This window comes from Calonectris borealis, chromosome 3 (genome assembly GCF_964195595.1).
Source record: "Calonectris borealis chromosome 3, bCalBor7.hap1.2, whole genome shotgun sequence".
Classification (NCBI taxonomy): domain Eukaryota; kingdom Metazoa; phylum Chordata; class Aves; order Procellariiformes; family Procellariidae; genus Calonectris; species Calonectris borealis.
Genome location: NC_134314.1, coordinates 11,339,651 through 11,352,170, shown reverse-complemented (window position 1 = coordinate 11,352,170; position 12,520 = coordinate 11,339,651). Strand labels below are relative to the sequence as shown.

Genomic DNA, 12,520 nt, shown 5'->3' with positions numbered 1-12,520 from the left:
CCCATTCAACAGCTTTTAATCAAGAGCAGCAGTTTGTAACGAACAGCCACTCCAAACGCCACCTCCTGTGCACAGCGTGCTCATTCTCTCCATTCTCTCACACACTCACGCTCTCTGGCTCACTGCTCCTCTTCTCCCCTTCCTCTCGCTGGGAGGTCTCCTAGAGCCTCTCTTCACTTTGGGCTCAGCGCGGCATCGCAGAAAGCAGAATCCTTGCAGCTCATCGGCATGCCTGCCCCATTGGGTTGTCACTCTGGCAGCTGCACAGCTCCCTCAAGTCTCTTTCTTCATTTTCTTCCTCTTCCTCCTCTCCTTTTTTCCAGGCACACCTGCCATGCAAACAACAGGGGCCAGTGCACAAACCTTCCACATGCAATCACATCCCTGGGAACTGTTGGCTTTTTGCCCGAAGAAGGGTATTTTGGGGTTCTTAGATGTGTTTTACAAGGGCCACCTACTTACAAGGGTAATCCAAAGTCATGGGGAGGGCTGTGAATGTTTTTAGTGGGCTCTGACTCCCACATACATTTGCTTCCGTTTCATGTTTAAAAGCGCTGTGCAAAAATTACTCCCACTAAATGCAATAGCAGTTTTGCTCATTAACTCTGGCAGGAGCAGGAACAGGTATTTGTCACAGAAAAAAATATAACAGAGACTCTCTAGGAATTAACACATACAGCTAAAGGAGAAGCATTTTGCATATTCACTTAAAAATGCATTTGTGAAGACTTCTCAGGTTACGCATTATTCTGAAACCAAAATTCATCCAATGTGCAAAACCAATCACTTACCATTATTGGGTGAATTATTAGCAACGTCCAAGGATTTTCTGAAGGAAGCACAGACTGCATCACTGCTATGTTTTGTAGATACCAAGTCCCTTGGGCCTTCTTCCATTCTTGTTTCCAAACCTTGCTGGGGCTTAATTGAAACAATATGCTTCACTAAGCATATGAATTAAACGAAGCATATGCGAGTACAAAATATGAGAGAAAATGTCATTATTGGAGGGAATTGGGGTATTTAAAGAAACTGCAGGACAAATTAGTTTTTAAATTATTAGAATATTCTGGGATGTCATCTACCTGCCTCCTGTTTATTTGTTTTAGAAGGGATTAAAGTATTGAAATTGTCTTTCATTACCATCTTTCCCCTTTTTCTCCCCCGCGAATAGAAGAACAGCAAGATATACTGAGGTGAAAGTACTGTAATTGTATAGTGAGACTGAAGACTACGATGTGCCCAGTCACTGCTAAATGACCGTAGTCCACAGAAATACTGGAGGTAGCACAGGGAGTGTGATGAGCAACTTTGTGTATCTGGTTTCACAAGTAATTTCATTTTTTTATGTCCATCTCCAAAGGATGAGCTTGCACAGCAGCAGACATCGGCATTTGGGGCTGACGTGCAGCACAAACTTCTTCTGGCCCATCATAAATGTGCCAGAAGAAACAATGCTGTCCTGAGGAGTCTGAACAGCACCATTAAGATCATTCATTAAGGTACATACAAAGCTAAAGCAACTAATTGGATGTGCAAGAGAAAGAGCGGCCTGGCAGCATTCCGGTAGCTGATGGGCTGTCCTAATGACCATGTGGGTTGTGGTCAGTGAGGTAGTGAAAAGCTTTTCCCTTAAAATGGGAGCATCAGGAGATCAGGGAGCAAAATCATCCCAAGGATCAGGAGACACCACGGTGGGTGCGAGGGGAAGACAAATGATACTACGCAGCTGTACGAGTCCAGAGCAACATATTCAGTAACAAGTGAATGAAAAACAATTAGGACATTTTGGGGGGTGTCCCCCCCAATTCTCATTTCACTGAGCAGCAGCCAAGGACTGGTCCAAAACCCAGTCAACACTCTGTTCCTTTGTACTTCCCATCCCAAATGAGCTGACATTTTCCACAGCCTTTTTCTGATGCACTCTGAGACATTTTTCTCTCAATGAGCTTTTCACTGGTATAACATTGGTCTCGCTTTATCTTCACTGGCTTTTGGGAACCACATTTGTGTTATTGTTAATACCTCCAGGTGACCTTCCACCATAGATAAAACACAGCCCAGTTGTACACTAAACTTGGAGTGCATTTGCCTGAGAAAGCATTTCTTCTTCCATGATTAAAGCCATCTGCTCCTCTCTGCATTGCAAAATCAAACTGTTTTGTAAATATGTTAGGGGATACCGTGTTGCAAAAACCCACTGGTCACTGTGCTCACCCTTCTTTTACGGGAGGGCAGGGAGAAAAGAGAAGAGAAGAGGAAGCCAGAAGATGAAGAAAAGCCCCCCTTAGGTCACATCATCCTAACAGCGAAGACATCCCTCTCTGCTCTTGGAAAACCAGACGCTACTCTGGGAATACAAAATACTCACATGCCTCAGTCCAGCTCCACCCCTTGCTTCCTTCACTTCAATTTTCTTCTTCTTCCGCTGCGTTTTGCTTTCGAGTCCAGAAAGGCAGAAACGACTGCCTGCTTTGCCTTTTGGCAAATCCTGAAAGCATCAGAGATTTTATAAGAGGAGGCCTGGAACAGCCGATTCATGTTTTTTTCAGGAAAACTGATTACCTCCAGGAGTGTGTGCTGACAGTGTACACGCAGGGCGTCTCTCTGGTTAAGGTACACACCTCGGCTTAAGACAGCTGTTTGCAAAAAGCTCAGCACGCTCTTCCCACTGCTGCCAAAGGGGGACATTTCCCTGGGCTTCTAGAAAGCATTTAAACAGCAAGCTTTCTGCTTCTACCTCTCCACCCAAGCTACAACTGTATCACTATCAGCAAACCCTCTCACTTAAATAAATACATCCCAGCTGCCTGGGATGGTGTGAAGGCTGGTGTCAGCGGTGGACTTTACACCTCTTTTAAGCCCCAGATATTCAGGAAGGTCAGCAGCAGTAGAAAGAGTTCATTCACACAGGGTGGCAAACACCCGATGTTTGCTGCTCAGGACCGCAATGCATCCGGATGATGAACTCCGAGAACCAGCCAACCCCCCCAACCCATCTCAACGTCCTGCAAGTGTGTCCCCCAGCTCCAGCTACCGCAGGCAGGTCAGGGGAGTGCCCACGCCAAGCGCCTCCTCCCAGCATGAGAAAGCCCCCACCACCGGAGGAGTCAGGCTCCAGGGCTGGACTGGACACTCCAGTCTGGCTGAGACTGACCCCAGTGGAGCAGGTCTCCCTGGGTCATCAACACTGCTGCCTCACCTTCTCCTCCTCGTCCCCTGTCAGATGCTCCTCATCTCCCGTCCAGTTTCCCCACTCTTCCGTGGGAGCCTTCCAGTCAGAGTCTAGGTCAATTGCTGAAGGACCATCTATCAGGACAAGCGTATGAATGAGTTATGTTCAAATCCATACTACTTCCCAGGCTCATACTAGTAACACAAATGCTGCAAACAGTTTCTGTCATCTTCCTGCTTGCCGATGGGATGTCTGGGTGTGCCCGTATGCGCATGCGTCTTAAACATTGACTGCTAATTCACAATTAGTGACTGCACTCTTCAGGACAGGAGGAAAATTAAAGAAGGGCAGAAAAACACATACAGGAACAAAAGCCCTTCCAGCCTGCACTTCAATAAAACAAGCTTTACAAAACTAATAGCATGGCTTGTCAAACATTTTTGTTTAATTTCAGGGAGAAGGGTTCAGGCATATCCAGAAACACTGGCGGAGACGGCAGGCTCTTCCACTCACTGCAACACACCATCCTCAGGGCAATTATTTGTGTGGAAGAGTAACATTAGCAAAGGATTTGTGCATTTGTGAATGCTCTCATTGGCTTTTCTTTCCTATAAGAAAATAGTACCAAGGGCGTTCTTGACTTTGTCTTCCTCTTCCATTTTCTTTTCTTGAATGTAAGCCAGAAAGGCACCAACACGGCATAGACTTCCAAAGCTCCTTCACATGCAACTCTAAATGTGCATGAAATAGATAACCCTGCATCGATTCTGATCATTTCATGGGGGCTAAGCAGAAAACTTTTGAAAATCTTTTAGGTTTCTGTATCTGCCAGCATCTGGCCGCAAGCCCTCAGCTGCCTCTCCACAAAGCACTGGCAAATGATCCTCAGGCAAGAAGGCAAAACAGACCAGTCTAATTTCCTTGCCCAAGCTGAATGAGGTGCAAAAAAGCAGATAAATCAGCATAAGATGTTGAAAGGACAACTTGATTATTTTTTAATGGTTTGAATGTAACAATCTTAAGTCTTACCCTAACAGGGAGAAAGACTTTCAAAACACAACATATAATAATAACTCTTAGCTGATCATGTCTCTTAAAATAAAAACAAATACAAAAAAATCCCAGGCTGGATGGAAAAACTTCTAGTTGAAGCAGGGCCAAAACCAAAAGCATGCTGGGGCTGATAAAAGAAAACTGTTTCCAAAAAGTTGCTCTGTCCAGTTTGCTGCCAAATGTTATAAACATGATTATAAACATTGCTCAAGCTTCTCTGTTTAAAATCCATGCCCTGTACATAGACAGTATTTCCTTCCTTCTTCAAAGGGACAGGAACAAGTATTTTCTAATGTGTTCCACCCAAAATTCCAGTCTAAGTATTTTAGGCAAATGAATGCATCTAGATTTGAGAGATGCACAATATACATGAATGACTTAGATGTGTGAAGAACAGTTTGTGTAAGCTGTAGCACCACCAAAAAGCTTCTGCTGCTTCTCCCCAGTTAGGTTACATGAGGATCTGGCTCACAAATCCTGGAGGATTTAGCTGGTGTGGTTGAAGGCAACACCAACCTGCGCTCTCCACCCCACGTCTATGCCAGAAGGTACATCAGAGTGAGGACACAGCAAGTCCCAGCTCCGCAGCCTGCGCATGCACGCTCTGCCTCTGCACTAACACACCAGAAGTGTGCCGTGGCAGCAAAAAATATAGGTAGAACCATGCTGCTACTGCTAGAGAGAAGACAAATTCTGGCTACCAGGAAGGTACATAGCATGACGCAGGGAGTGGTGAAATGGCACCGAGACTTCAGTCCCTCCTGAGCCGCACGCACCAGCTCTGCCGATGGACGCTCTCGTGGGTGTGCAAGCAGAACGGACTGTAACTTAAGGAAGGCACACTGGAAGCCACGACTATCGTTTTCACTTATTTAACTTCCGAACTCTTAAACAGTATGTTTATGTACTTATTTTTAAGATGAAAATAGTTTTAATGGCTAAATTCCTGCAATGGGCTTACGTTTATGCTTCGCCCTCATCATGTGGGTAGGCGTGAAGCTCAGCCAGGCAGCGGTGACTCTGCCTCATCCCAGAATTACTCTTCCCAAAGCATTATGTCCCAGGGGTGTTTAAAATCAACTCAGAGTAAACTTAAGTGCAATACAAGTTCCTTTACAATTTGCTGGATTTGATGAGAAAATAGGATTAAATGTACTTATCCTTGAGCTCTCGTTTAAAACCTCTCCTGTTGTGTAGCGTATTTCCCTTCCAGCTACAGTGACAGCTCCTGGAATGGCTTTAAATTTTCAATAATTGCTAATATTTTTAAATCAGCAACTGGTCCTTCTTGGGCCACAACTTCTCTCACAGGCCAAAACTAGTCAGTAATTCCTTCAGCAGGAGAAAACCGTGAGCACAAAAAGGAACGTGCCGTGCAGCAGCGAGTACTCCTGCTTCCTTGGTGGGCTTAGCACTAACAGAGGTCATCTCTCTCAGCGCGTCTATTGACCAACATCTTGATAATTCCTGCTGTTCATTTTTACCAAAGCGGTGCTATTAAATGCCATTTTCTAGCTAGATTCTTGCATGCAACCCACCTCAGTCCCCCAGCAGCTCCACCCAGACAAAGCTGTACTTTTCTGTTCCCTGCCAGCACCAAACATGTCCCATTTGCAGCGTGTGTTCCAGGGCCAAGGTGATTTCCCCATACCCCATGCGATGAAGATACTTTAAGATCCTGAAGGGCACTACTTTGACGGTGTCTTCAGAAATCAGAGAGGATGCCAGCACTTCTGCCGGCAGAAAGTCCACCCCAGCGCCGACCACCCGAACGCCCTTGGTCTCCAGCTGCCTGGGCAATGCTGGGGAGCAGCCAGAGGTGTCGGGGAGCAGGGAAACAGGGCCCCACAGCAGCAGGGTCTGGTCAGCACGTTCCCTATACCAGGTGACAGAGAGGGTAGAGTACTCTACAGGCTGAACCTAATTATCTGGCCTGGAAAACGAAGCTGGAAGGTACTGCAGCAAAAATCAGTCTGTGTCACCAAGAAGGGGATTAAAAATTTTCTAGTCCAGAGTTGTAGGTTTGGATCCTATGTTATCAGCACCCCTCTTTGGCATGCTCTCCCCCAATATGTCAGCAGAAACCTAAGGGAGAGCAGCCCTTCATCTGGCAGGGCAAAATCCTCAGTGGACTGCGTATTGTCTATGGTGCTGAGTCCTTCTCTGGCTGCTGTAGAAAACCCGTCCCGTTGCAAAGGACAGGTGGCTGTGTAATGAGCATGGTCCTAACCCAAATCCTTGCTGAGCCCTCACTTGTAGACCAAATGGAATCCATTCAGTGCAAATGGATAGACCATTTCCAGTCTAAAGCTTGCATTTATGTGTTACAGGTCAAAATTATTGCTATGAGCAGCTGGGTGTAGGAGTCCCTCATTTGGCACCTTCCTCTAGCATAATTCAGTAGATGCAAAATATCAAATAAATCCGAGACTGAAGACTTCTTTTAATCCAAAGAAGCTGCTTATTCCCATGAAACAAAGGAATTAAAATTCATTTAACCCCAGGACAGAAGGAAGGATGGGAATCATGAGCCATGGGAGCTTTCTCAAGGTTCCAGGGAAAATCTGCCTTGGCAATCAAGAAGGATTCATTGGGAAGATGCCAAGTCACAGGTAAAAAGACAGCCCTCGTGGTCATGAGACGTGCTGCATTTGCGAAGCAGAACGTGGGTCTTCTGAGACTGCCCTGCGCTGTCACCAGAGCACAGGCCCACTGCGCGTGGAAGCAGACGCATGGCATAAAATCTGTATTTGCTTGCCTTGGAACCAGACACTAGTGCTCTAAAACAGCCCAGCCGGCTGCACTGTGCGGGTTACACATTTTGTAACAGCAAAACCAGCCACAGCCTATAACGTGTTTTGTGAGAGAGCTAAGTGTAAGTACATAAATGTCACCACGGGGGCAGCGGCAGACGTGCGGTATAGTTGCACAGAGGCAGTATTGGGAAACACGTGCAAGCAGTAAAGCCATCAAGGTAGAGCACAGGAGGCAGAGCTGGCAGGAGATGTCTGGTGGATCCAGAACAGCCCTGCAGAACAAGCGAGAAAGGTGCCTGGCGAAACCAGAGCAGCTCCCGGGCCCGAGCATAACATGAACTATGCCAGAAGCACAGAGATTTTCTCTTCGCGGCAGGGCTGAAAAGCCTGCAAACCATAACAATGAGCAGGGAAAAACGAGGGTGACAGAAGTTGCCCGCTTTGGAGCCCCCTTCCCTCATGAGGGACTGCAGCCGTCAGTGCTAACCATGTGGCTTCAGCTCCAAGACACTGAATAGTCCTAGCTAACGAAGGCTTAGAGTGCTAAGGACTAATTGTTAGAATATGCAGAGACAATGACTGATGACAAAATGAGAATTACAGAATCGCTGAGGTTGGAAGGGGCCTCTGGAGATCGTCTAGTCTCACCCTGCTACTCACAGTCTGACCACCCTCACCATGAAAAAAAAGCTTTTTCTTATGTATACATGGCATTTCCCATACTTCACTTCATGCCCGTTGCCTCTTGTCCGCTCACTGGGCAGACCAGAGGCAACCACCCCAGCGGGTGTCGACACACACGGATGGACTCTGCTGGAACCACTCCAGTATGTCCATGTCCATCTTGTACTGGGGAGTCCAGAACGGGGCGCAGCACTCCAGATGTGGCAATGATTAAGAATTAACCATCAGCAACGTGTATCATTAATGAATGTCAACCTAGCAGCGTGTTGTTTTGAAACCAGCCTGATTTATCAGTCTTTTAAACACCCCCATATCACAGTGACCGCTCAATTCCCTACCTACTAACACCCTCTCTCCCTCTATGTATACATGATTTCAGTTCCGACAACACTTAAGCCTCAAACCTTTTGTGAGCCAGGCTGTTATTATTACTGGTACTTCACAAAAAGATAACCCCATGTGCCGTGGGGAGCCAGCCAAGGCTGCTCCGCGAGCCGGGGCAGAGGCAGGAGTCCAGCACCCAGCTCCTTCTTCTGCACCAGCCTATCGCGGAACAAAGAGACTCATTAAATGTACTGATCTGGATTTGATAAAATGACCCCAGCTCATATTCAGGTTATAAATGGCATTTTTTTTAGTTCACAGGCGTGCAAGAGCTAACAGGCCTTGTTTAACTGTCAAAGAGCTCATTTTGCCTGCAGCGCAGACCTTAATGCCAACCATTACCTCATCTAAATTCAGGGAATACATGTTCGTGACACTCCCCTCTGCATCAATATCACGGCTGATGATTCAAAGGAAAAAACTACTACTACTAAGAAGCAAGCTGTAAGGCAGGCAGAAATCCTTCCATTTCTGCTTTCGATAAAAATGCATCTGCTCCAAGATGCAAGAGCAAGCTGCTGAATTTGCTCCTATCTGTTCTGCTCTCTGACAGACGCAGCACCGAAAAAAGAGGAGCTCTGCCCGCCTTTGCAACTGCAGATCAAATCCAGAGCGTGCCAAGTGTGACATACGCTAAACGCAAGGCAAGGAAACGCTGCTGAAGAGCTACCCACGTTGCCTCCCTCCTTCCCGCGCGGGCCAGCCTGGGCTCAGAAGTTACAAAGGGCAGCAGCAGCAACGTGAGGGTAAACAAACACAGCTCTAAGGGAGGGGAATGCTTGGGGCTGGTTTTTGGGTTTGTTTTTTTCTTTTTATTTTTTTAAAAGTGAACTATACTATTTATAAAATCCTCTGATGGTCAAGCTGGTGCATCTGCTGCAGAGTCTCAGTTACCACTGGGCAGAGAAGCAAGACGACCGCAGTCTTTTCTCCTCAATGCATTCAACCACTCTGGGTTCTCCCGTAGTTAAGGCAATGGGAGCAGCTAGAGCAAGAAGGGGTCGGCTCGGCTCGTCAGGCATCATTCCTGCAAAAGCAGGGTAAGGCCTCCCGACAACAGGGGTATAAATAGATACTTCACTCAATCCTGACCAAAAGGTCAAGAGAAAAGGCCATCTAATACCCACACTGTTCATGCCAATTTATTCCAGCCACTCAGGACCCACACTGGCCTTTGAAAGCAGATTTTAAAAGTTAAAAAAAAAAACCATTATCAGTCATAAAAAGACTGAAATCCTGATTGCCACAGGCCGCTGGAGTTGAATTCTGCATCTGGGTTCTGGGTATTACAGAGGAAATTTTAAGTGTTGGCAAAGGTACCCCGTGCTCTAGCAGCGCCCTGTCCTCCCTGCGGCTCTTCCCCGGCCACCCCACCAGCCCGGGCTGGGGGCTGCCTGGAAAGGGGCCACTCAGCTCCACCTTCCCCACCCAACGATGGGAGGGAGGGGAACACAATGCTTGAGTTACGAAAACCAAACCCAACTTTGAATTCGTTTTGCAAATTTAGTAGTCTGAGATGATTGCTAACACGTGGGGTTTTTTTGAAGCACAGAGCCCATATTGTTGCCTCTGGCTCAGGAAATCCCTGACCCACTCTCTGCTGGGTGTGGGGAGGGACATGGGGGATTGCCCTGTGCTTGCCCTGTTCCTGTGCTTATCTGCCAGCAACTGCTATGTGCAACTGCTGGAGAGAGGACACCGGGCTATGGGAGCCTTCAGACAGCCTCCCTGCAGCTGGCCTCGCTGCCCAGAAGCTCTAATTACACTTTGCACAGCAGTATGTATGCACCGAACAAGACTGCACCTACTGCATCCCTTTTTTGTCGCCTTCTAAGTAAAAATGTAAACAAATTGCATGTTCTCGCCCTTCTGAAGGGTCCCACGCAGGGCGCCTGCTGCTCTGACCGAGCTCGCAGCAGCTCTGGGTACCTGCCCAAAACCAGACCCAAACTGAATTTCTCCTGTACCTCTACCAGCCTTGTGCCAGCTGGGAAGTGATTCCTGATTTTTGAGGCTTAGAAAACAGACTGAAAAGGGTATCAGCATTAGTACACTCATCTTTCAATGGAAAATGAGCAAAGGGACGTACCCTGCCCCTGCCATGCATCATCTGCGGGGAGGAAGGTCGAGCTGGCGTGCCAACAGCATCTGGAAGGACTGTCCTCAGATGATTTACTCTTCATGTTATCTGCATACGGGAAAAGCATCTTTTTTAAAATAAAACAACAAAAATCCCCAAACCTAAAAGATAATCACATTACTAAAACCAATTAATCAGGCCTTTATCTGCTCGCTATGTCATGATGCCTGGACATTATGTAATTTAAGCCATACATACATATGTAATTTAAGCTGCTCATCACAATAGATTTATTAATGAAGGCTGGACAAGGACACTACACGCATAAGTTATTAAAAACAACCCACTCAGGAATGGCTACACTGACAATATTCAGAGATGTAAACTTCTGACACATCTCTGTCGGGGATGTAAGAAGGGAGCTATAGCTCCTGCAGAACACAAGCCACATCCAGTGTATCAGCTCCAGCTCCTACTGACTTCAGTGAGAAAGCTTCTGTTCATTCTGACAGAAGTCCATAATTACCAAACGAATTACTCTGAGAAAGAGCACAGATGAGAGATAGCTGCTGGAGGAAAAAGAAGAGTTAAAGTTTTTCTGATGGTTATTTTCAACAACTAAAGCAACCAGTAGGATTCACATCCCTCCCTGAATGACCCCCCTTAGCCCCTTTCTAAAGCCTCTACATAACAGACTAGTGTTTTCGTCATTTCTTTCATACACAACAGATTTTTTTTCATGTCTCTGATTTTCCCTTTCTTCCTTTCACCTAAAGAACTCCTTTGTGTATGCAGTTTTGCTCTCTATCAGCTTGATTTTTTGCTGCATAAATGCAAATGTTGACAAATATTTCTCCCTGTCGAGTACTTGTACATTAGGAACTGCTTCAATCCACTGATGCAGTGTTGGAAAATAGATGATAAAATATGGCATGTATTATATCGAGTAGCACGTCTGGCTTTAGAAGTGAATTGCAGCATTCTGGCTTACACCGCACATGCTGTTTTGTGCACGGATGTCTTTCTATATGTATCTATGCTTGCCTTTAGCATCTCTAAAAGATTCAGGACCAGACTTTGCATTCATCAGCCAGTTGGACCTCCAGACAAATTTGAGTTTCTGGTAGGCAGAGAGTGTACGAACCAGGAGCGCTCAGAGCCAGGCAGTGAGAAGGACTGACAGTTGCAGAGAGGCAAAGTGAAAGCCAGAAACGAGGCTCAAGATTCATACAAAACCAGAAGATGCTCCATCCTTCTCGAGGCCATGCATGGAGAGGCTCAAGCTGAAAACCCCTCGCTGTGCTGGCGAGGAAGCTGCTGGCTAGGCAGCCTCTAACAGGGCCTCTCCAACCTGGGCGTTTGCTCCCTCCCTCGGTCTGAAATTCTCTGAATTTGTTGGTCATCAGAACACAACGGAAACCTTCTGTGCGAGTAAACCTAACAGAGAAAGAATTTGCTGGGGAGGCAATATTTTTTTTTATTTATGCCAAGATGAGACACGCGTTTGGAAAGCGCTCAATAAAACGTTCTGATGTCACTCCTTAGAACGCTGGTAGGGCTGGATTGCAGATGCGAGCAAGCTCTACAAGGGAGAGTGACTAATGAAATGTGGCTCCAAGGGAGAAGACCTGTATGTAAGCAATGAGAGTACTTTTAAGCCAAGCATCTAAGAAAGCGATAGAAGAATTCAGATAGAAGTCCAAAGAGAGACCACTCACCTAACTCCCTGGACAGTTCTGATAACGTCCCAAAGGTCACAGGACAGGATTTTACTTCTGCAATATCCCATGTTCCTGCGTTTAAAAAGCAAACAAACAGTAACCCAAAATGTGATGTCACATTCACTGGCGACTGCAGTTTCTACCTGACTCTCCCAATCTCATTACAGCCCTTCCACGTTCTCTCCATCCCAAGCCTGCAGCCACTGCTGTTGCTGGAGAAGAATCAAGCAAGGAGAAATTATCTTCTATGGACAGAGAGAGTACAGCCCAGTTGCCCCATACACCTTCTCAGCCCTTCAAAGTGCACGTCACACCAGCATGGCACTTCTCTGGACTTAATCAAATCCCTACTCATCTGAACTGATGTCCCCTTTATGCACAACTGGCAGAAGTTGTCGTCACATATCAGCTTGGAATTTGGCTTTTTGAAAACATTGGAGTGAAAAATGGTACTAACATCCTCCCCGCATCAACCCTATACTTTGCAGAAAGAGGACTCTAGCAGAGAAAGCAACTCATGTAAGGGCAACCTAGGACCATTTTCTGAATCACCAGAGTATTGGATTATTGCTACTGAAGGTGAGTCATCATATGGCCTTATATACCAATCAATCCAGCCATCAAGCTCAATTAATCGGTGAGACTCTAATGAAAATTAACCAAAAAG

The 12,520-nt window shown here is 46.3% G+C and overlaps 1 protein-coding gene across 1 annotated transcript in view; it reads right to left on the bottom strand.

The window, feature by feature from the left end:
* Positions 1-12,520, bottom strand: part of LOC142079935 (uncharacterized) — a 29,823-nt gene continuing 17,303 nt past the window's right edge. Inside the window, exons 7-12 of the mRNA XM_075144613.1 lie at positions 11,851-11,925; positions 10,142-10,240; positions 3,203-3,309; positions 2,372-2,491; positions 792-921; positions 1-329 (exon numbers count right to left, since the gene is read on the bottom strand). Of these exons, the coding sequence (XP_075000714.1) occupies positions 274-329; positions 792-921; positions 2,372-2,491; positions 3,203-3,309; positions 10,142-10,240; positions 11,851-11,925 (587 nt within the window). The 3' untranslated portion in view covers positions 1-273. The remainder of the gene's footprint in view (positions 330-791; positions 922-2,371; positions 2,492-3,202; positions 3,310-10,141; positions 10,241-11,850; positions 11,926-12,520) is intronic.